Below are 26543 nucleotides of genomic sequence, written 5' to 3' on the forward strand. Positions count from 1 at the left end.
CCCCATGGCAGCTACAAGCTTTCCAGGGATTCTGCTGTGAGTTTCAACTGTGATATTACTTGCGAAACAGTTTGAAATAGCATGAAGTAGTTACTATTCTAAAATATTATAGGCTTTATCTAAAATGCCAAATGAGCAGTTCCTAATTTTTGGGCTTCTAACCAATTAATCTAGAGTATAATCAAGAACCTTAAGAAGAAAAAGGTTAGAGAGGGAGGGAGCCAAACCATAAGAGACTCTTAAAAACTGAGAACTGAGGGTTGATGGGGGGTGGGAGGGAGGGGCGGGTAGGTGATGGGTATTGAGGAGGGCACCTGTTGGGATAAGCACTGGGTGATGTATGGAAACCAATTTGACAATAAATTTCATTTAAAAAAAAAAAAAAAACCTTAAGAAGAATATTGTACCAAGCTGGATTTTCTTTCTTTTTTTTTTTAAATGTCTTATTTTTGAGAGACAGAGTGTATGCGAGTAGGGGAGGGGAAGAGAGAGAGAGGGAGACATGGAATCTGAAGCAGGCTCCAGGCTCTGAGCTGTCAGCACAGAGCCCGACGCGGGGCTCGAACCTGTGACCTGTGAGATCATGACCTGAGCCGAAGTCAGTTGCTTACCCGACTGAGCCACTCAGGTGCCCCCTAAGCTGGATTTTCTATCAGAAACCAGCAGCAGAGAAATGTGGTAGTAAAAGTGATGACAAGTATGAAAAGCTAACATTACACTTGAGTTAACATTGTGTTACACTTCGTAGTAAGAAGCAGTTACATAGCACTTACTAACTTATCAGCCCCTGTTCTAAGCACTCTACACATAACCTCTCGTAGTCCCCACGAGAACGTTATAAAGTAGGTCCTACTGTTACAACCTCTATTTCACAGCTGAGGAAACTAAGGCACAGAGAAGTTGAGGAACTTGCTCAAAGTCACACAGCTCGAAAAAGGTGACGGCCGACAGGCTCTCCACCTGTGCTCTCACCGCTCTCCTCTGCCTCGCTCATTGCTAAGTACTTTCACATGTGACATCTGTTACTCATGGCAAAAGACAACCTTACCTCCTGAGGGGGGATGTCAAATGAAATCGTTCTCATGTCCACTTTGATGAAGCTGTCCGTGCACGGCAGAATAAAAAATAAACCTGCAACAAAGAAACACAGAATGTTACGGAGAGACGCCAGCGCCGAATCCGTTCACCGTCAGAGAATCCACTTAGGCAACTGAAAGAAGCCAGTTCGTCTCAGTGCCTGAGCCAGACGCCAGGAATGCTATCCTCTTGCTTACTTCCCCCACCAAACTGTTGCCACTGAGGCCCGTGATTTCATTTCCTTACTCCGCTGTCACTGGCCGTCTTGTTTTCACTTAGACCAATGCAATCCTTCCCAAGTCTTTCTGTATCTTTCAGTTTCTCTCCTGTGGCCCGTTTTCTCAGCCACAAGCACAAGTCTTTCCTGAACTGCAAAGCCCTGAACCCGTCACACGAGGTCCAGCCCAACCTGCCCAGGCCCCTCTGCAGCTCTTCTCCCGTCCTCGTGCTCTATGCTCTTGCTGGGCTGTTCCCTGCAGTTCCCTGGGTCTGCCGTGCCCCCTTCTACATCGCTCCGCGCCTGTTGCCGTTTCCGCGGGGAACACCTCCCCTCTGGCTAACACCTCTCCAGGCCTCAAGACTCAGCCGAGATGTCACCTTCAGCCCAGATGGTCTCCTCCTACTAATTCGGGTCAGTTAATTGTCTCTGGGTTTCCACAGCTATCTGCAATTACTTGATCCTAATACTTATCACACGGGGTTGTAACTGTTTCCTTTTTGGTGTCCGTTAGACAGCAAGATCCTTGAGGGCACAAACTATATTTTAGTCTCCCTTGAATTCCCAGAGCCTGGAATGCAGTAGGGGCTTAAGTGAAGGTTGCCAAAAGCGATGACTGAAAGCCTTTAGCATAATAGGAATTCTCATGCTCAGACTTCCATGGCTGCCGCTATTCTTGGCCTAAAATAATGTTATCAGCTTGGATGGGAAGGGGAGGGGAGCTAAGGGAAGGAAAGGGTGATTGTGGCAAGACTGGCTCGTGCCACTGCTATTGTTACACATGCACTCTTTTCTAAGCCAACAGAGAAAGGGCCCTTGGAAGGGAATTCACATCAACAGGAGGAAGAATTCCAGTCTCCAGACGACCACCCAGAACCCTTATACTGACCAGGTCCTTTGGCTCCTCCTTGTAAAATGCGACCCAATCTAAAGATGATGGCTCTTTCATATTCTTTTATGATCTAGGTTAAAAACACAAATAACAATAATTTAACATGAGGAGTGCAAATATTTATATCCACTATTTATTTATACACGGCTTCTTTTTTTTTAAGTTTGTTTATTTTGAGAGAGAACGAGCACAAGTAGGAGAGGGGTAGAGACAGGGAGAGAGAAAATCCTAAGCAGGCTCTGCACCATCAACTTGGAGCCTGATGGGGGGCTTGAATTCACGAACTGTGAGATCATGACCTGAGCTAAAACCAGCAGTTGGATGCTTATCTGACAGATCTACCTAGGTGCCCCAACATAAACAGCTTCTCAAATATGTATTTCTGCCCTAAACAGATTAGATGCCTCTATTTTGTTTTTTTTCTCTAAAATCCAGATAGCATCAGGGTGCCTGGGTGGCTCAGTTGGAAGGGCATGGGACCCTTAATATTGAGGTCATGAGTTTGAGCCCCACGTCGGGTGTAGAGGTTACTTAAATACATAAAACTTAAATAAATAAATACATAAATACATAAATAAATAAATGGAGTTCCTGGGTGGCTCAGTTGGTTAAACATCTGACTCTTGATTTTGGCTCAGGTCATGATCTCACAGTGCATGGGTTTGAGCCCCATGTCGGGCTCTGTGCTGGGATACTCTCTCTCTCCCTCTCTCTCTCAAAAATAAATACACATTAAAAAAAACAATTAAAAATAAATAAATAAAATCCAAACAGTATCTATAAATCACATGTCCAATATTTTATTACCCCCACCAAGCATGATACGTATTTACTATTTTTTTAAGTTATTATAAAAGCAATACATATTCATGGTATAAAATTTGGGAAGTATAGAATAGTATACAGGAGCAAATCCATAACTTCCCACTCCTCAGCTGTTAACATCATCATTCAGTTACTCATGCATTGTGAATACAGAGAAAAAAAAAGAAAAGAAAGAAAGAAAAAAACTAAATTCCCCATAGTTTGTCTCCTGATATCTTAAATCATAACAATAAACTTATCTGAAAATTATAGAGCATATTTTATCTCTTTAGGAATATGTAAATGATAGTCATTTGTCACAGTATTAATAACTTCATGGAAAAAATAACCAGCATTTAGGGGGCATTTACCATGTGCCAGGCATTGGGATACACATGTTTAGATACATTATTTTAATCCTCACACTGGCCCTAGGAAGTGGGTGTTGTTACTTCCTCCCATTTCACAGGAAGGAAACATGGCAAAGGTCACATGGTGAACAATGGAGCCAGCAACCAAACCTTGGCCTCCTGAATCTGGACAGGAGCGTCCCACATCCTGAACTTCGATGGTGAGCCTTACTTTTGTTTTGGCGGTGGGAGAGCTTGAACATACCCACGTGTTTTGGGGGGGGGGTGGTTTGAGAGCGAGAGAGTGAGCTGGAAAGGGGCAGAGAGAGAGGAGGACAGAGAACCTGAAGAGGGTTCTGTGCTGACAGGATGACAGCAGCAAAGACCGATGTGGGGCTCGAACTCCCGGACCTTGAGATCACGACCTGAGCTGAAGTTGGACGCTCAACCGACAGAGCCACCCAGGCGCCCCAATGGTGATCCTTACTATAGGTATTTCTTACCTATAAGAAAGACCACCTGAAAAGAAGTTCTAAAGTTCCATCACAACAGACTAGAGTGAATCTTCTAAAGGAGTCATGAAGGAAAAAGAACTACAGGCCAGCAGGTGTCTGTCTCTTTTACACACACACACACACACACACACACACACACACACACAAAGGGGGTTTATGTAGTTAGGGCTTGACCCCTTTCCAGACGCAAGTGAACTATTCTTTACCTTTATGCACATCCATACCGATATTGGGAAGGTTATAACTGTGAACAAGAACGAGACAGCCACCAAAATCCAGCCACAAGGTCCAAGGCCCGTATTAGGGCTATCTGTGAAAACAAAAAATATACAACTCTTATCATGGTGATTAGCACACTCCGACCATCTTCAGCCTCTGTTCGCTGAACACACTTATGCTTGGAGTTTGGAGCTGGTTTACATGGATTTTCCCATGCAATCCTTACAACAACGCTGAAGTGCAGGGTGCTACTTTTTCTTTTTTTTTAAGTTTATTTATTTTGAGAGAGAGAAACAGAGCACACGAGTGGGGGAGGGGCAGAGAGAGAGGGAGAGAGAAAATCCCAAGTAGGCTCCGTGCTGCCAGTGCAGAGCCTGATGTGGGGCTCGAACTCAAGAACCACATGATCTTGACCTGAGCCCAGATCAAGAGTTAGATGCTTACCTGACTACCTGACTGAGCCACCCACATGCCCCGGTGCCACTTTTTCTAATCTCCTTAACATGACAAAGGCTGTCTATGTTATTTTCTATCCTGCAGATATTTATTAGGCACCTAATATTTATTAGGGTTCGTGCTTTGCACTGAAGGGGTAAAAGGGAGTTAAGACCCAATCCCGGCTATCAGGCAAGTTCAGCGGGCAGGACAAACAGATCATTACAACACTGGGTGGTGAGTGCAGACATAGAGCACTCTGTTCAGAACATTTTGAAAACACGGAATAGGGGTAACTCACACCGGTGGGACAGAGTGGGGCTCGGATGGGTAGACAGTTCTCCTTCCACTTTTCTAATTGTTTCCTTTCCTGTAACACGAAATAGCTTTTCGTCTTGTTATAAAGGTAATACACGCCCTGCTGCAAGAAATTCAGAAAAGTATGGAGAAGAAGGGGAAACGTACTCAGTCCACGCATGGTGAGTACGTTTCCAAACCTTTCTCTTGTACACATGCGTTTTATGAGTAAATAAAATGTGTAACCTATTTTCTCCCTTCTATTATTCTCACCTCCTTTTTCAGCCTTTGTTGCTATGTACCTGTGCTTGTTCTAATTTTTTTTTTAGCAGCTACACTTGCACAAAGTTTAAAAAGTCCAAAAGTTCTAGAAGACTACTACAAAAAGACGGCAGTCCCCTGCTTACCTCTTTCAGCTTTTCTTTCCTCAAAGGCAGCTGCTCTGTTGGCGGAGTATTTTGGTATACACTCCATGTTTCTAAATAACATGCTGATTTTGTTCCTTGTGGCTCTCTTCGTTTTGAGCATTACTTATTGACTTTCCACTGTGGAAGGGGATTTAGCTTTTCCTCCGCCCATAAATATACCCATCCTTCTAATTACATCGTAATTTTTGTATGGTCGTTACAGCATTTTATATTTCATGTATACGTCAATGCGATTCAAAGCTAAGCCACGCAGGGACGTCTAATTCATTTTTCTGTACCATACAACTTTTTGTTTTTCTTCACTGTCTTGCTTTTTCCCTTTGCTTAGGATTTTTTTTTTAAGTTTATTTTATTTATTTATTTTGAGAGGGAGAGAGCAGGAGAGGCGCAGAGAGAGAGAAAGAATCCCAAGCAGGCTCTGCATTGTCAGCACAGAGCCCGATGCGGGGTTCCAACTCACAAACCATGAGATCATGACCTGAGCTGAAATCAAGTCGGACACTTACCCGACGGAGACACCCAGGCCACCCCTCACCTTTGCTTAGTGTTTAATGTACTCACTGATTCAGCCTCAAACCGCTCATCAATGACCTCAATCTCCTCTCTCAAGGTCAGGTACTCTACCAATTTCATCCTCCAAGAGAGTCTTTCTTGGAGCCATGTCTGGACTTGCTCTCTTGGGTGTTGTGAACAGCTGTCCCAGTGACTGGCTTTCACTACCATCCTGGGAAACCCCTTTCACTTCCTGGCTTGTGTTTTTCCACTTTCTGTATCCAGAGTCTTCCTCATTTTTAGTTTGTTTTTCCTCTTTGTGGAGGGCAGAGGGACTTTGAAGGCCAAGGGATACTATCACTTTTCTTATCAACCACTGAAAGCATCTGTTCTATTTCTAGGAGCTGTTTTAATAACGAGAGGGAGATTGGCAACAGGGCAAGAGGCAGACCAGGGACCTGTTACGGCTCAGAAGGGCAAAGATGACAGTGAGACGGGCCTTTGAACAAATGGTGGGCCAAGAAATAAGCAGAGTTCAGGCTGAGACCTTAGGAGAGAAGAGACACAAGATGGCATCCAGGTCAAGTGCTCTGAAACACAGAATGAAAGACCAGGAATATACATTATATATTCTTTGTAGTTTTCTGATTCTGTGTCACAGTGGGAGATAAACAAACGTCCTACGCATACTTGAATAAAAGTGCTCTCAGTCTCCTGGAAGTTTCTAAGTTAAAATTTGTGGGGTCGTAGACATATTCACTGAGAGGATACGCCAAGCTCAAGGCCACAATGCTGCCTGTGCAGAAGGCTCCATCAGGCATTATCACAACTCTCAATAATCAGAGTGGCCATTTTTAGGTGGTTTGTTATAGGCACCGTATTCAATTACTTTAGATGTGTATCTCATTGTACTCTTTCCAAGCCCTGTGAAGTTATGTATTTTTAAAAAATATTAAAAAAAATGTTTAAAAAAAAATTTTTTTTTAATGTTTATTTATTTTTGAGACAGAGAGAGACAGAGCATGAATGGGGGAGGGTCAGAGAGAGGGAGACACAGAATCTGAAACAGGCTCCAGGCTCTGAGCCGGCAGCACAGAGCCCGACGCGGGGCTCGAACTCACGGACCGTGAGATCATGACCTGAGCCGAAGTTAGACGCTACACCGACTGAGCCACCCAGGCGCCCCTTAAAAAATATTTTTACTGTTTTATTTATTGTTTTATTGTTTTTGAGAGAGGCAGACACAGGGTGCAAGTGGGGGAAGGGCAGAGAGAGGGGGAGACACAGAATCTGAAGCTGGCTTCAGGCTCTGAGCTGTCAGCACAGAGCCCGACATGGGGTTCAAACCCACAAACTGCGAGATCATGACCTGAGCCAAAGTCAGTTGTGCAACCGACTAAGCCAGCCAGGTGCCCCTAAGATATTGTTTAATGTATGTTTGTTTGTTTATTTTGAGAGAGAGAGAGAGAGAGAGAGAGCACAAGCAGGGGAGGGACAGAGTGAGAGACAGAGTCCCAAGCAGGCTCTGAGCTGTCAGCACAGAGCCCAATGTGGGTCTGGAACTCACCAACCACAAGATCATGACCTGAGCCGGAATCAAGAGTTGGATGCTCAACCGATTGAACCACCCAGGCGCCCCTGAAGTTAAGTATTTTTAATTTCATTTTACAAAGGAGGTAACTGAAACAACAAAACTTTCCCAAGGTCACATGAGGGAGGAAGATCTGGGATTCAAACATAGGACATCTTGCTCCAGAGCTCCTGTTCTAAGTCCATTCACTCCTTTGGTCCTTTGACTCTGAATTAAAAAAAAAAAAAAAATCAAAAAGAATTCTGGGGCTCCTGGGTGGCTCAGTCGATTAAGTATCTGACTTCGGCTCAGGTCATGATCTCACAGTTTGTGAGTTCGAGCCCCACGTCGGGCTCTGTGCTGACAGCTCAGAGCCTGGAACCTGCTTCGGATTTTGTGTCTCCCTCTCTCTGACCCTCCCCACTTGCACTCTGTGTCTCTCTCTCTCTCTCTCAGAAATAAACATTAAAAAAAAAAATTTGTTTTTAATAATAAAAAAAAATCCTCATCAAAGACATTTTTGTGTCTGGAGCACTTTCTCAAGAGAGTATGCAAACTTGGAAAGCATGGTAGGAGTTCTGAGAATGAAATCTGATGTCCCTACAGAGGAAGACCTCTTAATTCCAGCTGTGCCTACTTATAGCAAAATGGTCTGAAGGCTCTCTGCCAGGCTCAGGTCTAGGTTTCCAAAGTGAAATGGATTGCAAATAAGGAACACACTGGGCAAATACTTCTCTGACAGCATTTGGTGCTTTCTAAAATACTGCCCCAAACCTCCTATCTCCAGGCAAAGTACAAACCTCTGCATCCTGAATATATAAGACTAGAAACTTTTGGAAGGATGGGATGTTTATTCTTATTCTCGCCCAGTCTTCTTGTATGTACATGTGTGCATGCACTCTGTTTCTGTCGTGACATTATTCTTGAAATCCTCAAATGAATATACGAGTTTACAAACCAAGGGCAGTAAGAAATGAAGTGCGTATCTGGAAAACTGGACTTGGACTTTCACATTTCAAAGGCTCAGCTAGAAGTAATCCATGTAGGGGCACCTGGGTGGCTCCGTTGGCTAAGTGCCTGACTCTTGATCCCAGCTCCCGTCATGATCTCACTGTTTGTGAGTTCGAGCCCCGTGTGGGGCTCTAAGCTGGCAGTGCAGGAGCCTGCTTGGGATTCTCTCTCTCCCTCTCTGCCCCTCCCCTGCTCACTCTCACTCAAAATAAATAAACTTTGAAAAATCAATAAAAAATAATCTCTTTATACGCTGGGGAAATGGCACCATTTCAGATTATTCTGGTGCCTCTAGAACTATCTCATTCTCAACCCTTGAAATTCTTCCTTATCTGGTTATAGCTCATAAAGGTACATAGTCACATTCCTCAGAGAGGTGAGGCTTATCCTTCACCAAGGTACTAACGAGTTCTTAGTCATCTACCATTCACGGGCCAAAGAGGAATAGAAATTCTCAGTTACTCCCCCAAATTTCATGAAATTCATTTCCTTCAAGTTCCTCATTCATTAGCTTGAAGACTGAATACCTCCCAGCTGTAGGAGGTAAAAGATAAATGATGAGCGGTCAGTATTCCTGAGATATTTTGGTTGATATACTTGTTGGTACTTGGCTGGGTGGGAATACTCGTAAAGATTGGTGACCCCATGACACTTGGTTGTAAATACTACTTGGCCATAGTTTTTATCTTTTCTTTTACTACAAAACTCTTCTGAAAACTGCATTAAAGTAATTTTTGTAATCTTTATTTATTTTTGAGAGGGGGGAGGGGCAAAGAGAAAGGGGAACTGAGGATCCGAAGCAGGCTCCGTGCCAACCGCAGCGAGCCCGATGTGGGGCTCGAACCCACAACCCACATGAACCCAACGGTGAGATCACGACCTGAGCTGAAGTTGGATGCTCAACTGACTGAGCCACCCAGGTGCCCCAAAATAAAATTTTAACTAATCAAAGCAAGGTTTTGAAAATGGATATAAGTTTATACATCAACACTGTTTAACTGAATATTCAAATGGGGCTTATCTCCAGGGGACTAACATGAATTTTTAAAAACATCATTTTTTTCTCTTATTTTAAAAGAAAAATTATCTATACCTTCATTTTCTCTAGATGGCAATTATTTTCTACCTTGCTATTTGTCCTTTAAACCTTTCCTATCTGCTTTTTTTAAAAAATAAAATAAAATAAAATAATGGTATACATAATTATTTTAAACCTGCTTTCCCCCCAATTGTGAGTATCTTTTCATGTCAGTATACATATTCTTTATTATTAAAGGTTGAATAATATTCCATTGTTCCATCTAATGAACAATTAGGTTCCAATTTTCTCAAATAGAAACTTGCTGCAATGCATATATGCTTAGCAAAACTTCCATGCATCCTTCCTGTGTAAACGAATTTTGTTGAAAAGATAAAATCACACAATTCTTAAATTTTTCTCATTCTGGAGGTATATTTTATAATTAATAATAATAACCATTTGTTGAATGTTTATCACATGTCGGCCACAAGCAGGTTCCTCACATACCTTCTTTCTAACATTTACAAAAATTTGTAAAGTAGGTATGAAAAACTCCTCCTGGACTCCCAAAGTAATAAAAGCAAAAGACTTTCTGGGAAGAGACAGAAGGAAACAAACAAAATCACGAAACAAACAAACAAAAGTTGCACAGTAATTTTTGTTGGGTTGGCTCCCAAAAAAGCAGTAAAATAATCTTTTCAAGAGGATGACGCAGGCATAATTTCAGAGCACTCCATGTTGTTAATGATACTGTATCAGCTGATTCACTTTAAGATCTACTGAACTTGGCATTGCTGGAGATCGTGTGGATTAATAATAAATTCCATTTATCTTTGGTATTTTATTCTAAAGTTCAAAAGATTAGATGTCCTCTTCAGGGAAAGGCCAGAAAAGTCTTCCACAATATCTGAAAATCTAACTCAGGGTCATTTGTATCATTATACACAAAAAAGAAAAGAACTAGCCCAAGGATTGTTGCAATGCCTGAAAAGCAGCATTTCAAGGACAATCTTTTCCTTCCCCTTTCCCGGAATGCAAGAGAAACACTTCACTTTGTGTTGTCAAATGCCAAGAACAGTGCAGTTTGGGTGGGGAGAGACAAGAGGGCTAGGCGTTTGGCCTCCAAAACACATACTAACAGCATGGTCTTAACAGCACTTTTTTAAGGGGCAACAGTTGATAGAAGTGAAAGGTCTGGGCAATTTTTCATTTTTCTTAAAAGCATAAATATTCAGGATATAAGTGTTCTTTTTGGCCACCACTATCCCCCACCAGAGATTCTACATCAGGATTTGCCACACTTTTCTGTAAAGGACCAGAAACGTTAGGCTTTGTAGGCCATAAGGTCTGTTGCAATTACTGTGCACCACAGAAGCAGTCACAGGCAATATGCCCATGGGTGGGCAGGCTGTGCTCAAGTGAAACTCATGGGTATGGAAATCTGCATCTCATATAATTTTCATGGATAACAAAATATTCTCCTTTTTAAACAAACAAACAAAAAAACCCAGCTTATTTATTTTAAGAGAGAGAGAGAGAGAGAGCGCGCGCGCACGCATGCAGGGGAGCGGCAGAGAGAGGGAGAGACAGAATCCCCGAGCAGGCTCCTCCGTACCATTAGTGCAGCCTCGTTCTCTAGAACTGTGAGATCATGACCTGAGCCGAGATCAGATGCTCAACTGACTGCACCACCAGGGTGCCCCAATATTCTTTTTTGAAAAGACCACTTATAAATTTTTTTTTTAATGTTCATTTATTTTTGAGAGAGACAGAGACAGAATGCGAGTGGGTTGGGGCAGAGAGAGGGGGAGGCACAGAATCCGAAGCAGGCCCCAGGCTCCGAGCTGTCAGCACAGAGCCTGACGCGGGGCTTGAACTCACAAGCTGTGAGATCATGATCTGAGCTGAAGTCGGACGCTCAACCGACTGACGCTCAACCGACTGAGCCACCCAGGCACCCCTGAAAAAAACCACTTAAAAATATAAAAACTATTCTTAGCTTGTGGGCTATGGCCCACAGGCAATAGCCAGGCAATCAGCCTGGCAATCAAAAACAGCAATCAGCCAGATCTGGTCCACAGGCTATATGGCCCGTCCCTGGTCCAAGTCCTACAGCTATGTATTTGAGGAGAACATCATGAGTTAAATAATAGATTTGATCTTTCAGGTTTTCAAGTAAGGCTACAGTTTTCATTCAGATCCTCTGTTTCTCTCTCCTTTGTTTTGAAACAAGGGCTTTAAAAGACTTGATGAAGTAAAAATTCAAGGTAGGCCAAACAGGCCAAAGGGCAGGGAAATATGCAAATGTCAATATAAGACATATTTCATTAATGATGACATATACCAATTAATCAAAATTTTACTACGACTGAGTTTTTCAAATGCCTGGAATTTACAAAGAAAGACAAAGAAGGGAAGGAAACAACAGAAGAAAAGGACAAGAAGAGAAATGGAGGAGAATAAAGGGAAGAAACAACAAAAATGAAGGCAGCACTCTACAGAAACATTACACCAGATGGGGTGGGAGAGGGGCAGAGCTTAGCACACAATAGGGGCTCAATAAATTCACGTTAAAGAAACAATGGTATTTAGTTGGAGGCTTTCAAAGCAAAGGAGCGCACACACTGTAACCCGCCTTTCAAATGATTATTTTAATTACAGTTCTTCGAATGCCCTAATCCTGAAGCCTCTAGGGAAGAAATTATTCTCTGGGCCAGAGTGGCTACAGGCCAGATGATATCAAGTTAAGAGCCATGACTGGAGATCCTACTTTTTCTTCCTTATTATAAACCATCCATGGCTACAAATACTGGATGAAAAGAACCGACACTGGGGCGCCAGTGTGGCTCAGTCAGTTAAGTGTCCTACTCTTCGCTTCGGTTCAGGTCATGACTTCACGGTCTGTGGGATGGAGCCCTGCTTTGGGCTGCGTGCATACAGAGCAGAGCCTGCTTGGGATCCTCTCTTCCTGTCTCTCTCAAAATAAATAAATAAACATAAAAAAAAACAAAAACAAAAACAAAAAAGAACCAATACTGGTGAACCATTATGGGATCTGAATCACAAATCTTAAACTGTATTTACCATGAGATATTAGAAAAAGGGAATGGACAATTCCTTTTAAGAAAGATTTCCAGTACAAGTTGAAATAAGGGGAGTCTTTTGCTTCGCTCAAAAAAGAGTAAGGACTTAAATATGTGTAAATATTTTATTTCTCAAGCATCTTGGGGATTTTCTGTAGCTTTCCTTCATTTGACTATTTCCAGCCATAAAGCAGGAGGAAAAAGAGGTTGAGTGTCATGAATAATTTTAAATTTGAACCTTCTGAGTCTTAAATAGGGCCCCCCCCCCCTCCTAATTGCCTATTACACTTCACCCTCTCTAAAAAGGTGAGGGCGCCTGGCTGGCTCAGTAGGGTAGAGCGTGCGACTCTTGATCCCAGGGTCATGAGTTCAAGCTCCACATTGGACGTGGCGCCTATTTAAAAAAAAAAAAAAATCGCATTTATAATTATTCTTTTCAAGGTCCATCTTCTTCACAGATTTCGGTCTTCTTAAAACAGTATAGCATGATGGCTTCAGAGCTGGCTTTGCCACTTATTAGCTGTGTGATTTTGTGAAAGTATCGGACTTCTCTGCACTTCAGTCTACTTGCTTAAAAATAGAGCTAATAAGAGTACCTCCTCAGAGGGTTATCGTGAAGAGTAAATGAGCGAATACAATAGACATCTAGAGCATAACAGGTACTCAAAAAACATTTGTCAAGTAAATAATTGCTGAATGCGCTGAGGGATTCCGCTGTTTCTTCGGGGGAAAGGAAAGCCTTTACATGAGGCAAACTTGATCTACACGTCAGCAGACAAGACCCAAGAATACAGTGTAGACCATCCTCTCTCCCAAAGCAGTTGTCAGAATGAATACGTGTGACCTGAATATGGCCCACAGCTGGCAAGACAAAAACAGTCATTTCCAGAAAAACTGGAGAGCAAAACAATTTCATAATGGTATTAAGTTAATTACATTTAGACTAGTCCTGAGATCTATTAAGAGAACAAAGTGCTCCTACTTCTGCTGTTGTTTTGGTTGTTTTTCCCAGCTCCTTTTCTTGGACATCTTAAAAGCATCTAGAATTAAGTTTTTCCCATAAAAGTCTTTGGAGGGCAACATCATTTTAACTACAGAGTGAGAAACCAGGGGCTCCTGGCTCGCTCAGTCAGCAGAACATTGAAACTCTTGATCTTGGGGTCATGAATTCAAGCTCCACACTGGGCATAGAGCTTACGTTAAAAACAAAATGGGGAAGAGTTGCATAAGGAAACTAAATCATAAGGTTCCCCATTCTCAACTGAGGCCAAAAAGCTAAGCAGCGGCTAAGAGTTCAGGATTTGGGTGTCAGATTCCAATTCTACCACTAACTTTTCTCACCAGAAAAAGGAGGGAAAAGAACACTCATCCCATGTAAAAACAAACGTAAAGTGCTTGACACTCAGGCAGTACTCACTAAATAGCAGCTGTTATTTTTATCACAACTTTCAGATCACACTGATACAGCTTACAGGAATAAACTTTTTAGTAAGTGAATTGCCTTCTGGGACCTGCACACCCCAAAGAAAATACCAAGGCTAACAATCTGCCTGGGGACTCTGTCTCTGGAGGAGAAACAGACCACATTTGGGCAGGTAAATCAGAGCTCTAAGCCTTCTTGGACCATCTTTCATACCACTCTTTGTCCATAAATTTTAGCTTCCTGCATAATTACCAGGTTTTCTGAACAGTCACTGTTACATTTTCTCATTTGATTCTTGAAACCTTGGGAGACAGTTACTGTGGTAAGATTATGCCCAAGACAGAGATGAGGAATTGACTCCGGAGGCTGAGACTTGCCCAAGGTGACCCAGGTAGTAAGGGATGATACTGAGAGCTCAGTTCAGATCCTTGAATTTTGAATTCCACTCCCATTTCACTACACTATGCCATCTTACCATAAGTGCATTCACAACTGGGCAAGGTTGGTATAATTTTTATTGTGTGATATTTTGCAACAGATACTTTACCGCTCACATCTTCAAAGGCTAATCTACGGAAATGGCAGGCCAAATGCTTGGGGTTTAAGTTTCTTTACTAGCCCCGGAAAACAGACAACGATTCAGAAAGAATGGGGGAAGGAGAATTGACACATACTTCCTTTTTGCTATTGACTGTAATTTCTACCTTTTCTCTTTCCACACTTCACAATGTATTATCATGGCAACCCAATATATATACATGTATCTGCACACACACGCCAGCTTTAGTAGACTTGGTCACTGGTTTGAGTTAATTTATGACCATTGATGGTTTAACTTGGCTTAATTATTAAAGAAGTTACAAAGTTCTCCCCAATCTGATCAGCTGTAACAACTGAAATAAACAAATAAGTCCCTTGATTCTGCTTATGTTCAGGCATTCTCCCAAAGGGATATATTCTGTTGACATGTCTCTCAATTATAATAATACATTTGTGATCCACCTGCATTATTTCACTACAAAGTGAATGCACTGGCTTTAAGAAAAAGTAATCTTGCCCTGAGTTTGGTCCCATTTACATTCCTAAGACTAATTGTCAGCAAAATCATAACAGGATAGAGTTTGGGCTTTTATATTCCACTGTTTCCTTCAGAAGCAGCCTTCTGGGGATGTCTTATTCAAGAGGTCTGTATTGAAGCTAGGTTCTTCTGGGCTTTCTTTGTTCTCCCTCACCTTTAGTGAAGCACTGGTGTTTGACAAGGTCCTCTGTTCAGGTACACATTAAGAATTTTTTTTAATGTTTATTTTTAGAGAGAGAGAAAGTGGAGGAGGGGCAGAGAGAGAGGGAGACGCAGAATGCAAAGCAGGCTCCAGGCTCTGAGCTGTCAGCACAGAGCCCGACGTGCGGCTTGAACTCACAGCCATGAGATCATGACCTTAGCTGAAGTGGGACACTTAACCCGACTGAGCCACCCAGGTGCTCCTGTTTGGGTACACATTTTGGAGGTAGCTCTAGGATAGGGAAAATGGTTTGGAGAAATCACAGAGCCCAGGTTTGAAACCTAGCTCTGAATCATACACATGTGTGATTTTCCTACTCTGAGCCCCAGTTTTCTTGCTGTGAAATGGTGGATAATGTCTTCCTTGTGGAGCCGTTAAGAGGATTGCAATTAGATAATGTTTGTAAAGCACTTAGGCTGTGTTTGACACATGGCAAGCACTCAATCAAATCTTTTTAATAAATTCTAGTAATGGCTTTTGTACCTGTGTTTACACACACACACACACGCACATATGTATTTATATTTACATATATATATATTAAAGAGGCAACCTAGACTATGCAAAATTTTTTTGGTATGTATAACTTTCTGAGGAGTTTTCATTAGATTCCGATAAACATTTGTCTTAAAAAAAAAAAAGTTAATCATAGAACCAAGAAAAAGAAATTAGAAATGGAAACTAGTCTGTGACGATGAAAAACAACTAAAAAAGGGGGATATGAAGTATAAATAAAAGTCACGTGTGTTCCCAAAGAACCTCTATAAACAGATATCTCGCTGCAGTTTCACCAAACTGCTAAAACTGTCCTCACAGTCCTTCTGTCTCCCACCAGAAGGTCAGGGCACAGAGGAAGGGATCCCACCCACCTTCCTATCTAGGAAAAGACAACCAGCTATGAAAGAGGTGGACAGCAAGTTGTAGAGTCAAACTCAGATTTAAAATATGGCCCCATTACTTATCAACGATGTGACTCTGAAGTAACAACCTCTTTGAGTGTCAGTTTCTTCAAATACAGCCTTCCTGTTACACTACTGATTTGGGAAGATAACTCTCCGAGGTGCTTAGCAGAGGAAAGTGAGGGATAATTCTGTTGATGCTCCTGGGAAGCATCACCGGGCAGAGGAAATGGGACTTAAATTAGATGGGTGGACAAGGCTGGCTTTACAAATAATCAGAATAAGTTAAGTCCATTGCAGTGTTCTCTGTGGGGTGCTGGAAAAGCCCACCCAGCCCCCTAAACTGTCTTTCACCATGTCTTCCGGCCTGAAATTCCATCCTTAGAAATAATTCCTTCGGATTGCTATGAGCCAGCTCCAGGGAGGGAACCAGCACCCCTGGAGGTTTGTCACCTCTGTTGGAACCCCCACCCCCAAGGAGTTAGCCAATAAAGGTTCAAGGTGACACCCCTCTCAAGAGTATTAGTTCCTTCACAGGGGAACAAGACTGAGCCACTCAAGACAGGGAAGGCCCCAGTAGGGTGGGGGTATTTATGAGTTCCTTGTGAGAAACAAAAGCCGCAAAGGCGAGGTCCCCAGGACAACTGGAGTAAAGAGGGGGCAAGATAGGGCAGAAAGTGAAGCTGGAAAGAGAGGGGAAGAATGTCAAAAAGAGACGTTCTTTTCTTCGCAAATATAGCAAATATACGTGAGGGGTTAGGGGAAAATCTCACAGGTCGGTCTTGCTTCTTGAAATGAAATTGGCCAGGGGTGGGGCTGGGGGAGCAGGAGTTCCTTCCAGCTCCGGAGAAGGGGGGCTCACTCATGGGGTTAGCCGAAGGCTGGCTGGAGGAGATGACCTCCGAGGGGTGGGAAGGAAAGGGGAGTCGGGAGACAGGAGACGCGGGATCCTGAGTGTGGGGTGCAGATTTGCGCCCCGGCTTCACCACTCGCTGGCCCCGAGTCACTTAGGCATTTCCTTGCCCGCATGCGTGCCACGAGATAATGAACGCAAAGCGCTGGCACAGGGCCAGGCATCTGGCAACCGCTGGAGCACTCGAGCCTCTGCTATGGCTTTGGTATTGGAAACGTGCCCTGCAGTGGGTGCATCCTCTGTGTGCCAGGCACGCCGCTGTGCACTCTGCACCCTAACATCCCTAAACCTGACGCCCAGCCCGCGAAGCAGGGTTCGCTATTCTCAGCGTCACCGAAGCTTAAAGCAACGGTCGCACGGCTTAAAGCGGCGGAGACGAGCCTGGGACTCCCAGGCTGGGTCTCGTTCGCGAGGGAAAGGTTGGGGGGGCGGCGGGGGGCGGCGGAGACGGCGCGGGGCTCACCCCTGAAGGAGTCGGGGAGCCTCCGGGCTTCGGCATCCCCTGTGTGCCGCTTCTCAGACATGCTGCCGGAGCCGCAGACGCCGTTCTCCTGTCCTGGTCGCCGAAGCTGGAGCCGCAGCCGCGAAAAATGCGCGGCGGAGACCGGGGGACAAGACCCAGGCTGCAATCCCGCCCCCGCGGGACTGGCCAATCCAAGCTCAGTACGGAAGAGGCCACGCCCCCGCGCCCCGCCCGTCTTCCCTCCCCTCCCGCGCAGCGGCAGAGTGGGTGCCTCCCACGCGGTCCGTGGACTGAGGGGCGTGGTGTGAGGGGCGCGCCGGCTGCAGGCTGGGGTCCCGGCCCAGGGGCGGCACCGGAAGGGAGGGGAGGGCGGCGCAGAGCGCGGGGCGGTGGCTGGAGATATTGGGGAGGGGGCTGAGTTGGGGGGAGCCTGAGGAAAAGGGGCCAACGGGGGGAGAGCAGCCCTCTGGGCAGACGAGTTAGAGGAAAATGGCGCCCTCCCTGGCCGGGTGGGGTACGCGTGGAGGCGAGGAGGCGGAGGGGCCCGGGTGTGGCGGAGAGGACGAGGTGCGAGGGGGAGGAACCGACGCGACGCCCTGGAGCCGGAGGGAGTGAATCTCAGGGAGGTGCGTTTATTCCACAGGCTGTAGAACACGTGGCCCGCGCCCAGCGGCGGGCTCGTGGTGGTGGGGTAGGGTGGGCGAGGGGCAGACGCGGTGCCCGCGCTCTTGGAGCTTATAGGCCGGCGGCGGGACGGGCCGCAAACAAGTAAAATAACCAGCTCTTTACACGAGCGAAGAATGCGGCGAAGAGACCGAGGTACTCGGAGAATAGCAGAGGGCGTCTGCTTGGTTAGGGAGCGCAGGGAAGGCCTCTCCGTAAAGAGGGGACATTGAGGTGTGACCTGAATTTGAGACGGGGGGGGGGGGGGGGGGGCGGGGCGTCAGGCAGGGTTGGAGGTCAGAAAGGAAACCCCAGGCTCAGCAGCTGCAGGGGTGTTCCCAACCTCAAGTTTTGTGTTGGGTGGCGGCTGAAACCTTCCACTCGAAAACCAGGCTGTGTTTCTCCTGACTTGTCCTGATGCCAGACGGTCAAAGAACGTGGATGTACACAAGAAGGTGTACTTTTAAAAACCATTTTATTTTGAAATAAACAGATATCACAAGTTGCAGGGAGTGTACGGAGAGGTTGTGTGTACTCTATCCACTTTCCCCCAATGGTTACACCTTACTTACCTGGTAGGTATCAGAGTATGGAAATTGACAGTGGCACAAGGTGTGTGTGTATGTGTAGTTCTGTGCCTTTCTATTCCGTGCTTAGATTGGTGTAACCACCACTGCAACCAAGTTCCAGAGCTATGCCATCACCACCAAGATGTCCCTTGTGAGGAGTACATTTTTCTTCTTTTTAGTCTGCTCAGTATCGGGTTGCTTCATACCCAACGCTTGTGGTATTTGGTTAATACGAAATGGTAGACTTTCTGATCTTAGGTCTGGAGGCTTGTGGCTGTCAGGATGGAAGGTGAAGCAGTCAGGGTTCTAACAGGTTGTTAAGACAGGGGCTGATCCTCTTTGCCAGTATGTGATCAAAGCCTGATGCAGGGCTGTAAAGTTGACTTCCGGTCACATATGGGCAAAGAACTCTTTGTATTTTCCTGGGTGTGGAGCACAGCTTGTGCAGTCGTTTGGTTTATAAGGCTGGTGAAGATAAGGAGGGGAGTACAGTAATTAATGATCCGTCCTCTCTAAATCATCCTTGAGAAAATCCACAGCTTCATTTTTTCCATTCTGCAATGAATAAGCCCCAGAGGCATGTACTTCCTGTTTATGATGTGGTTCCCAGGAAAAAGGAGCAAACGCACCAGTAGCTGACGAATCGCTTCAGTAAAGGAGGGCTTGATTACAAACTGCTTATCATGAAAAACCAGCTTTCATTTTGCTGGAAAAGAAAATGTTTCCAAATGATTTGGATGTTTTGTACTCCTACTTGCTCTCTTTGCTCAAGTCTCAAAGCAATCCCAACAGCATGACTCCTGGAGAATTAGAAAAGAGACTTCTCCCTTTGGGACAAAGACTTTGATAAACACTTGTTGGCTAGGGTTTCAGATTGCATCAGTTCAGGGAACTCATTCCAGGCCCCAGACCAAGAACAAGCTTTGACTTGATTTCTAAATTGCTTTCAGGATGATATTTCCAGATCTTGATTTTAAAATGCCAAATTTTGCTTGCCCATGAAACTGGTGTATTCTGGTTTTCTCACGTGTATTCCTGTAAAAATGTATTAATTAAATATACTTTAAAAATAAATATCATCCTCTTCCTTTGGGAGAATTTTTAATGCTAAATTTTCTTCCAGTAATGATTAGAAGTTAGAATGGTTTTTGAGAACTTTATGTTGTAAAAATGGCTTATAAGAACTTACATAAAATTAAAAATAATTGGAAGAGAGAGTTATCTACAATCTTATCACCTCTAACAGAACTATTATAATTTCGGTGAATTTTTTGCTCTAGCAGTTGCTTAAAGGATATTTGCATGTAAGTTAAAATCATGTTTCCATGATTCTTTTATGTTTTATTTTGCTCTTCCCTAGCATATTTAGGGAACCAAATTAAGTATTGATTGATGGTGATAGTGATGATATTAAGACATGGATTTGGTTTAAAGAAATACATGCACCATGAAGCCATGTAATTGAATAAGTCAGAAGGAAATTTAGTCTGTCTTTTTCCTGTGTCCACTCAAGAAATGCTTTAATAACAACAGGAGAATCATTGTTTATTTTTTTCCTTTAAATTGTGAATCCAGACCGTTCTCGATTCCGTTAGTGACATCAGCCAGCCAAATACTTTGGAGGGAACATCAATACAACAAGTTACATCTGTTTGTGGCATTTTCCTCAGGATGGGACTAACAAGTTTGATCTGTTTGTCTATGTGGATTAATTCACATTTATTGTATTACAGCAGCATTTTAATCTTATTAGCTCTTCTCTTTAGGAAATTACTCCTGGAATTGAATCATACCAAGAATTTCACCAGAGGATTTTATACATTTGGGCTGTGGCAGCAGACCAATTAAACCACAGAGCTGGTAAGAGCAGCGAGAGTCCAGGTTCTCAGGTCTTAGGAGTATAAAAAGCATTACTGAAACATTGATGGTATTTAATAGAGCATCTATAGGAAGGCTTTTATTACTCTGCTTTATTTATTAAGAAGCTCATTTAGCAAATATTTGTTGAGCACCTATTATGTGCTAGGCATCGCTCTAGGTACTTGGGATATATCAATGAACAAAAAAAGATGAAAAATCCTATCCTCCTGGAGCTTACATTCTAGTATTCCTTTCTAATTTTATTAGTTTGCTAGGGCTTACACAACAAGGTACCACAGGCTGGATGGCTTAAATAACAGAAGTTTATTTTTCTTACAGGTCTAGAGGTGAGAAGTCCAAGATCAAGAGTGAGCAGAGTTGGTTTCTTCTAAGGAGCCTGAGGGAAGAATCTGTTCCAGGTCTCTCTCCTTGACTTTTAGGTGGCCGTCTCCTCCTGTGTCTTCACACTGTCTCTTCTCTGTATGTGTCTATGACCACATTTACTCTTCTTACAAGGATGCCAGTCATCTGGATTAGGGCCCACCCTAATGATCTCATTTTGCCTTAAGTACCTCTTTCAAGACCTTGTCTTCAAATACAGTCACATTCTGAGGTTCTGGGGGTTAGGATTTCGACATATGAATTTTAGGGGGATAGCCCATAATATCCCATATGACTATGGCGATCCAAATTTTTGTCTTTCTCATATCCACATCTCTGAGATATTCAGAACCGTTTATGTTTCCCTGCAAAATGTGTCCAGGTGACCTGTAATTATGAGCAGTTATTTTTCTGGACATGATATATTTTTAGTAAATATTAAAAGGAAAGTTCTTCGTTCAGAAGGATGTCTCTACTTGAAATGTTGTTCCACCTAACCCGTAGTCTACTATTTTGGCAAAGATATAAATAGAATAAAGAGGGACTACGTTGAAGAAGGGATTTGACAGGTTATTGTTTGGAGGTTACTTTTTTTCAAACACTGTATATGAGGGAAAAGAGAGGCCTATATAATGACATTATTTTTGGTAAGTCAAGGAATACCATTACCATCATTTACCATCCCCACTAGTTAGTTACTAATTATTATTATCCTGTGAGGAAACAGAGGGTTTACTCACTTGCCCAAGGTCTCACAGATTGTAGCTGGTGTCTGCCCCAAGTCTATATGACTCCAGAGTTTAAACTCTTAACCGTTCAGAATAATAAAAAGAAACAAAAAGACTAAAATGTTCCTTACACATACCCTTCTGAGGAGGCGATATATCTAAGTATACATAAATGAGTACTCCGGTTTGCCTTCAATCTTAATATATACTTATATCTTGAGATGATACTTTTTGTTCAGTGTTTGTATCATTGTTGATTTCCTGTGTCAAATGCATCTGTCTGTCTTAGATATTGAAGTTATAAAGGATAAAACCCACGACCAGGTCAGTATTTTATAGTTTATTTCATTGTATATCTTGAATTACATTGAAAATTTTAAATAACTGTTTAAAAGTTTGGCGTTTTTCTTATATCTTTATTTATTATTATTATTTTTAAAATATGATTTATTGTCAAGTTGGCGAACATACAGTGTATTGTCAAGTGGGGGTAGATTCCTGTGATTCATCGCTTACATACGACACACTGCTCATCCCAACAAGTGCCCTCTTCAATGTCCATCACCCATTTCCCCCTCCCCCCCATCAACCTTCAGTTTGTTCTCTGTATTTAAGAGTCTCATGGTTTGCCTCCCTCTCTGAAACTGTTTATTTCCCCTTCCCTTCCCCCATGGTCTTCTCTTAAGTTTTTCAAGTTCCACATATGAGTGAAAACATTATATCTGTCTTTCTCTGACTGACTTAATACCCTCCAGTTGTATCCACATTGTTGTAAATGGCAGGATTTTATTCTTTCTCATTGTCAGGTAGTATTCCATTGTATACATAAACCACATTTTCTTTATCCATTCATCAGTTGATAGACCTTTGGGCTCTTTCCATAATTTGGCTATTGTTGAAAGCGCTGCTATAAACATTGAGGTACATGTGCCCCTATGAATCAGCACTCCTGTGTCCTTTGGATAAATTCCTAGTAGTGCTATTGCTGGGTCATAGGGCAGTTCTATTTTTAATTTTTTGAGGAACGCCCACACTGTTTTCCAGAGTGACTGCACCAGTTTGCATTCCCACCAACAGTGCAAGAGGGTTCCCATTTCTCCACATCTGCACCAGCGTCTGTTGTTTCATGAGTTGTCATTTTTGGCCACTCTGACCAGTGTGAGGTGGTATCTCAGTGTGGTTTTGATTTGTATTTCCCTGATGATGAGTGACGTTGAGCATCTTTTCATGTGTCTGTTGGCCATCGGGATGTCTTTTTGAAAAAGTGTCTATTCATGTCTTTTGCCCATTTCTTCACTGGATTATTTGTTTTTTGGGTGTTGGGTTTGGTTCTTTATAGATTATGGATTCTAACACTTTATCCGATATGTCACTTGCAAATATCTTTTCCCATTCTGTCAGTTGCCTTTTAGTTTTGCTGATTGTTTCCTTCACTGTGCAGAAGCTTTTTATCTTGATGAGGTCCCAGTTGTTCATTTTTGCTTTTATTTCCCTTGCCTTCAGAGACGTGTCGAGCAAGAAATGCTGCGGCTGAGGTCAAAGAGGTTGTTGCCTGTTTTCTCCGCTAGAGTTTTGATGGTCTCCTGTCTCACACTTAGGTCTTCCACCCATTTTGAGTTTATTTTTGTGTATGCTATAAGAAAGTGGTCCAGTTTCATTCTCCTGCATGTTGTTGTCCAGTTCTCCCAGCACCATTTGCTAAAGAAACTTTTTTCCATTGGATGCTCTTTCCTGCTTTATCAAAGATCAGTTGGCCATTCATTTGTGAGTCCACTTCTGGGTTCTCTATTCTATTCCATTGGTCTATGTCTCTGGTTTTATGCCAGTACCATGCTGTCTTGATGATTACAGCTTTGTAGTAGAGGCTAAAGTCCAGGATTGTGATTTCTCTCACTTTGGTTTTCTTTTTCAACATTACTTTGGCTATTCAGGGTCTTTCGTGGTTTCATACAAATTTTAGGATTGTTTGTTCTAGCTTTGAGAAGAATGCCGGTACAGTTGTGATTGTTATTGTATTGAATGTGTAGATTGCTTTGGGTAGTATTGTTAAAATGTCAATATTTTGGGGCGCCTGGGTGGCGCAGTCGGTTAAGCGTCCGACTTCAGCCAGGTCACGATCTCGCGGTCCATGAGTTCGAGCCCCGCGTCAGGCTCTGGGCTGATGGCTCAGAGCCTGGAGCCTGTTTCCGATTCTGTGTCTCCCTCTCTCTCTGCCCCTCCCCCGTTCATGCTCTGTCTCTCTCTGTCCCAAAAATAAATAAACGTTGAAAAAAAAAATTAAAAAAAAATGTCAATATTTTAACAATATTTGTTCTTCCAATCCATGAGCATGGAATATTTTTCTGTTTCTTTGTGTCTTCTTCAGTTTCTTTTATAAGTTTTCTATAGTTTTCAGCATACAGATCTTTTACATCTTTGGTTAGGTTTATTCCTAGGTATTTTATGGTTCTTGGTGCAATTGTGAATGGGACTGATTTCTTGATTTCTCTTTCTGTTGCTTCATTATTGGTGTATAGAAATGCAACCGATTTCTGTAAATTGATTTTGTATCCTGCGACTTTGCTGAATTCATGTATCAGTTCTAGCATCTTTTTGGTGGAGTCTTTTGGGTTTTCCATGTAGAGTATCATGTCATCTGTGAAAAGTGAAAGTATGACTTCTTCTTTGCCAATTTGGATGCCTTTTATTTCATTTTGTTGTCTGATTGCTGAGGCTAGGACTTCCAACGCTATGTTAAACAACAGTGGTGAGAGTGGACATCACTGTCATGTTCCTGATCTCAGGGGGAAAGCTCTCAGTTTTTCCCCATTGAGGATGATATTAGCTGTGGACTTTTCATATATGGCTTTTATGATATTAAGGTATGTTCCTTCTATCCCAACTGTCTTGAGGGTTTTTATTAAGAAAGGATGCTGTATTTTGTCAACTTCTTTTTCTGCATCTATTGACAGGATCATATGGTTCTTATCCTTTCTTCTGTTAATGTGATGTATCACATTGATTTGTGAATATTGAACCAGCTTTGCAGCCCAGGAATGAATCCCACTTGATCATGGTGAATAATTGTTTTAATATACTGTTGAATTCGATTTGCTAGTATCTTGTTGAGAATTTTTGCATCCATGTTCATCAGGGATATTGGTGTGTAATTCGCCTTTTTTTGTGGGGTCTCTGTCTGGTTTGGGAATCAAGGTAATGCTGGCTTCATAGAATGAGTCCAGAAGTTTTCCTCCCATTTCTATTTTTTGGAGCAGCTTGAGAAAGATAGGTGTTAACTCTGCTTTAAACATCTGGTAGAATTCCCCTGGGAAGCCATCTGGACCAGGACTCTTATTTGTTGGGAGATTTTTGATAACTGTTTCAGTTTCTTTGCTGGTTATGGGTCTGTTCAGATTTTCTATTTCTTCCCGTTTGAGTGTTGGTAATGTGTGTGTGTGTGTCTAGGAAGATGTCCATTTCTTCCAGATTGTCTAGTTTGTTGGCATATAATTTTTCATAGTATTCTCTGATAATTGCTTGTATTTCTGTGGTGTTGGTTGTGATCTATTCTCTTTCATTCATGATTTTATCTGTTTGGGTCCGCTCTCATTTCTTTTTGAGAAGTCTGGCTAGAAGTTTATCAATTTTGTTTATTTTTTCAAAAACCCAGGCCTTAGGTTCATTGATCTGTTCTACTGGTTTTTTTGGGGGGGGGGGAGATTCTATATTGTTTATTTCTGCTCTAATCTTTATTATTTCTCTTCTGCTGCCCTTGGGGTTTCTTTGCTGTTCTGCTTCTAGTTCCTTTAGGTGTGTTGTTAGATTTCGTATCTGGGACTATTCTTGTTTCTTGAGATAGGCCAAGGGGGCACCTGGGTGGCTCAGTCAGTTGCGCATCTGACTTCAGCTCAGGTCATGACCTCACAGTTTGTGAGTTCGAGCCCCAGAGCCTGCTTGGGTCCTCTGTCTCCCTCACTCTCTGCCCCTCCCCTGTGAGTGCTCTCTCTATGTCTCTCTCAAAAATAAATAAACATTTCTTGAGATAGGCCTGGATTGCAATGTAGTTTCCTCTTAGGACTGCCTTTGCTGCATTCCAAGGGTTTGGACTATTGTGTTTTCATTTTCATTTGCTTCTATCTATTTTTTAATTTCTTCTTTAATTGCCTGGTTGACCCATTCATTCTTTAGTAGGATATTCTTTAACCTCCATGCATTTGGAGGTTTTCCAAACTTTTTCTTGTGGTTGATTTCAAGTTTCATAGCATTGTGATCTGAAAATATGCTTGGTATGATCTCTTTTGTATTTATTGAAGGCTGTTTTGTGACCCAGTATGTGATCTGCCTTGGAGAATGTTCCATTTGCACTTAAGAAGAATGTTGATTCTGCTGCTTTTGGATGAAAAGTTCTGAATATACCTGTCAAGTCCACCTGGTCCAATGTGTCATTCAGGGCCATTGCTTCTTTATAGATTTTCTGTGTAGATAATCTGTCCGTTGTTGTAAGTGGAGTTTTAAAGTCACCTGCAATTACCATATTCTTATCAATAGGATTGTTTATGTTTGTGATTAATTGATTTATATATTTGGGTGCTTCCAAATTGGGGCATAAACATTCATAACTGTTAGTTCTTCCTGATGGATAGACCCTGCAATTATTATATAATGCCCTTCTTCATCTCTTGTTAGAGCCTTTAGTTTACAGTCTAGTTTGTTTGATACAAGTATGGCTACTCCAGCTTTCTTTTGATATCCAGTAGCATGATAGATAGTTCTCCATCCCCTCACGTTCAATCTGAAGGTGTCCTCAGGTCTAAAATGGGTCTCTTGTAGACAGTATAAAGGTAGATCTTGGTTTTTTTATCCATTCTGATACCCTGTGTCTTTTGATTGGAGTATTTAGTCCATTTCCGTTCAGCGTTATTATTGAAAGATATGGATTTAGTGTTGTTGTGTTATCTGTAGCCTTCATGCTTG

The 26543-nt window shown here is 42.7% G+C and overlaps 1 protein-coding gene and 1 long non-coding RNA gene across 3 annotated transcripts in view; one reads left to right on the forward strand and one right to left on the reverse strand.

The window, feature by feature from the left end:
* The window catches only part of STOM (stomatin), a 31320-nt gene extending 13773 nt beyond the window's left edge, over nucleotides 1-17547 (reverse strand). The window contains exons 1-4 of the mRNA XM_040482165.1: nucleotides 17390-17547; nucleotides 4062-4165; nucleotides 2184-2256; nucleotides 1049-1131 (exon numbers count right to left, since the gene is read on the reverse strand). Coding sequence (XP_040338099.1) covers nucleotides 1049-1131; nucleotides 2184-2256; nucleotides 4062-4165; nucleotides 17390-17450 — 321 coding nt within the window. The 5' untranslated portion in view covers nucleotides 17451-17547. The remainder of the gene's footprint in view (nucleotides 1-1048; nucleotides 1132-2183; nucleotides 2257-4061; nucleotides 4166-17389) is intronic.
* Nucleotides 17548-17651: 104 nt separating this feature from the next.
* LOC121034925 (uncharacterized) lies at nucleotides 17652-22003 on the forward strand. 2 transcript variants are annotated; one of them, XR_005792674.1, is made up of 4 exons: nucleotides 17652-18015; nucleotides 18445-18507; nucleotides 20388-20481; nucleotides 20821-22003. It is a non-coding gene; the product is annotated as an uncharacterized LOC121034925 (long non-coding RNA). The 2 variants fall into 2 exon arrangements; XR_005792673.1 differs by lacking the exon at nucleotides 17652-18015 and having other exon boundaries at nucleotides 18342-18507.
* Nucleotides 22004-26543: the final 4540 nt, after the last annotated feature.

Source organism: Herpailurus yagouaroundi, unplaced genomic scaffold (genome assembly GCF_014898765.1).
Source record: "Herpailurus yagouaroundi ecotype Mexico unplaced genomic scaffold, PumYag 160, whole genome shotgun sequence".
In the NCBI taxonomy this organism is placed as follows: domain Eukaryota; kingdom Metazoa; phylum Chordata; class Mammalia; order Carnivora; family Felidae; genus Herpailurus; species Herpailurus yagouaroundi.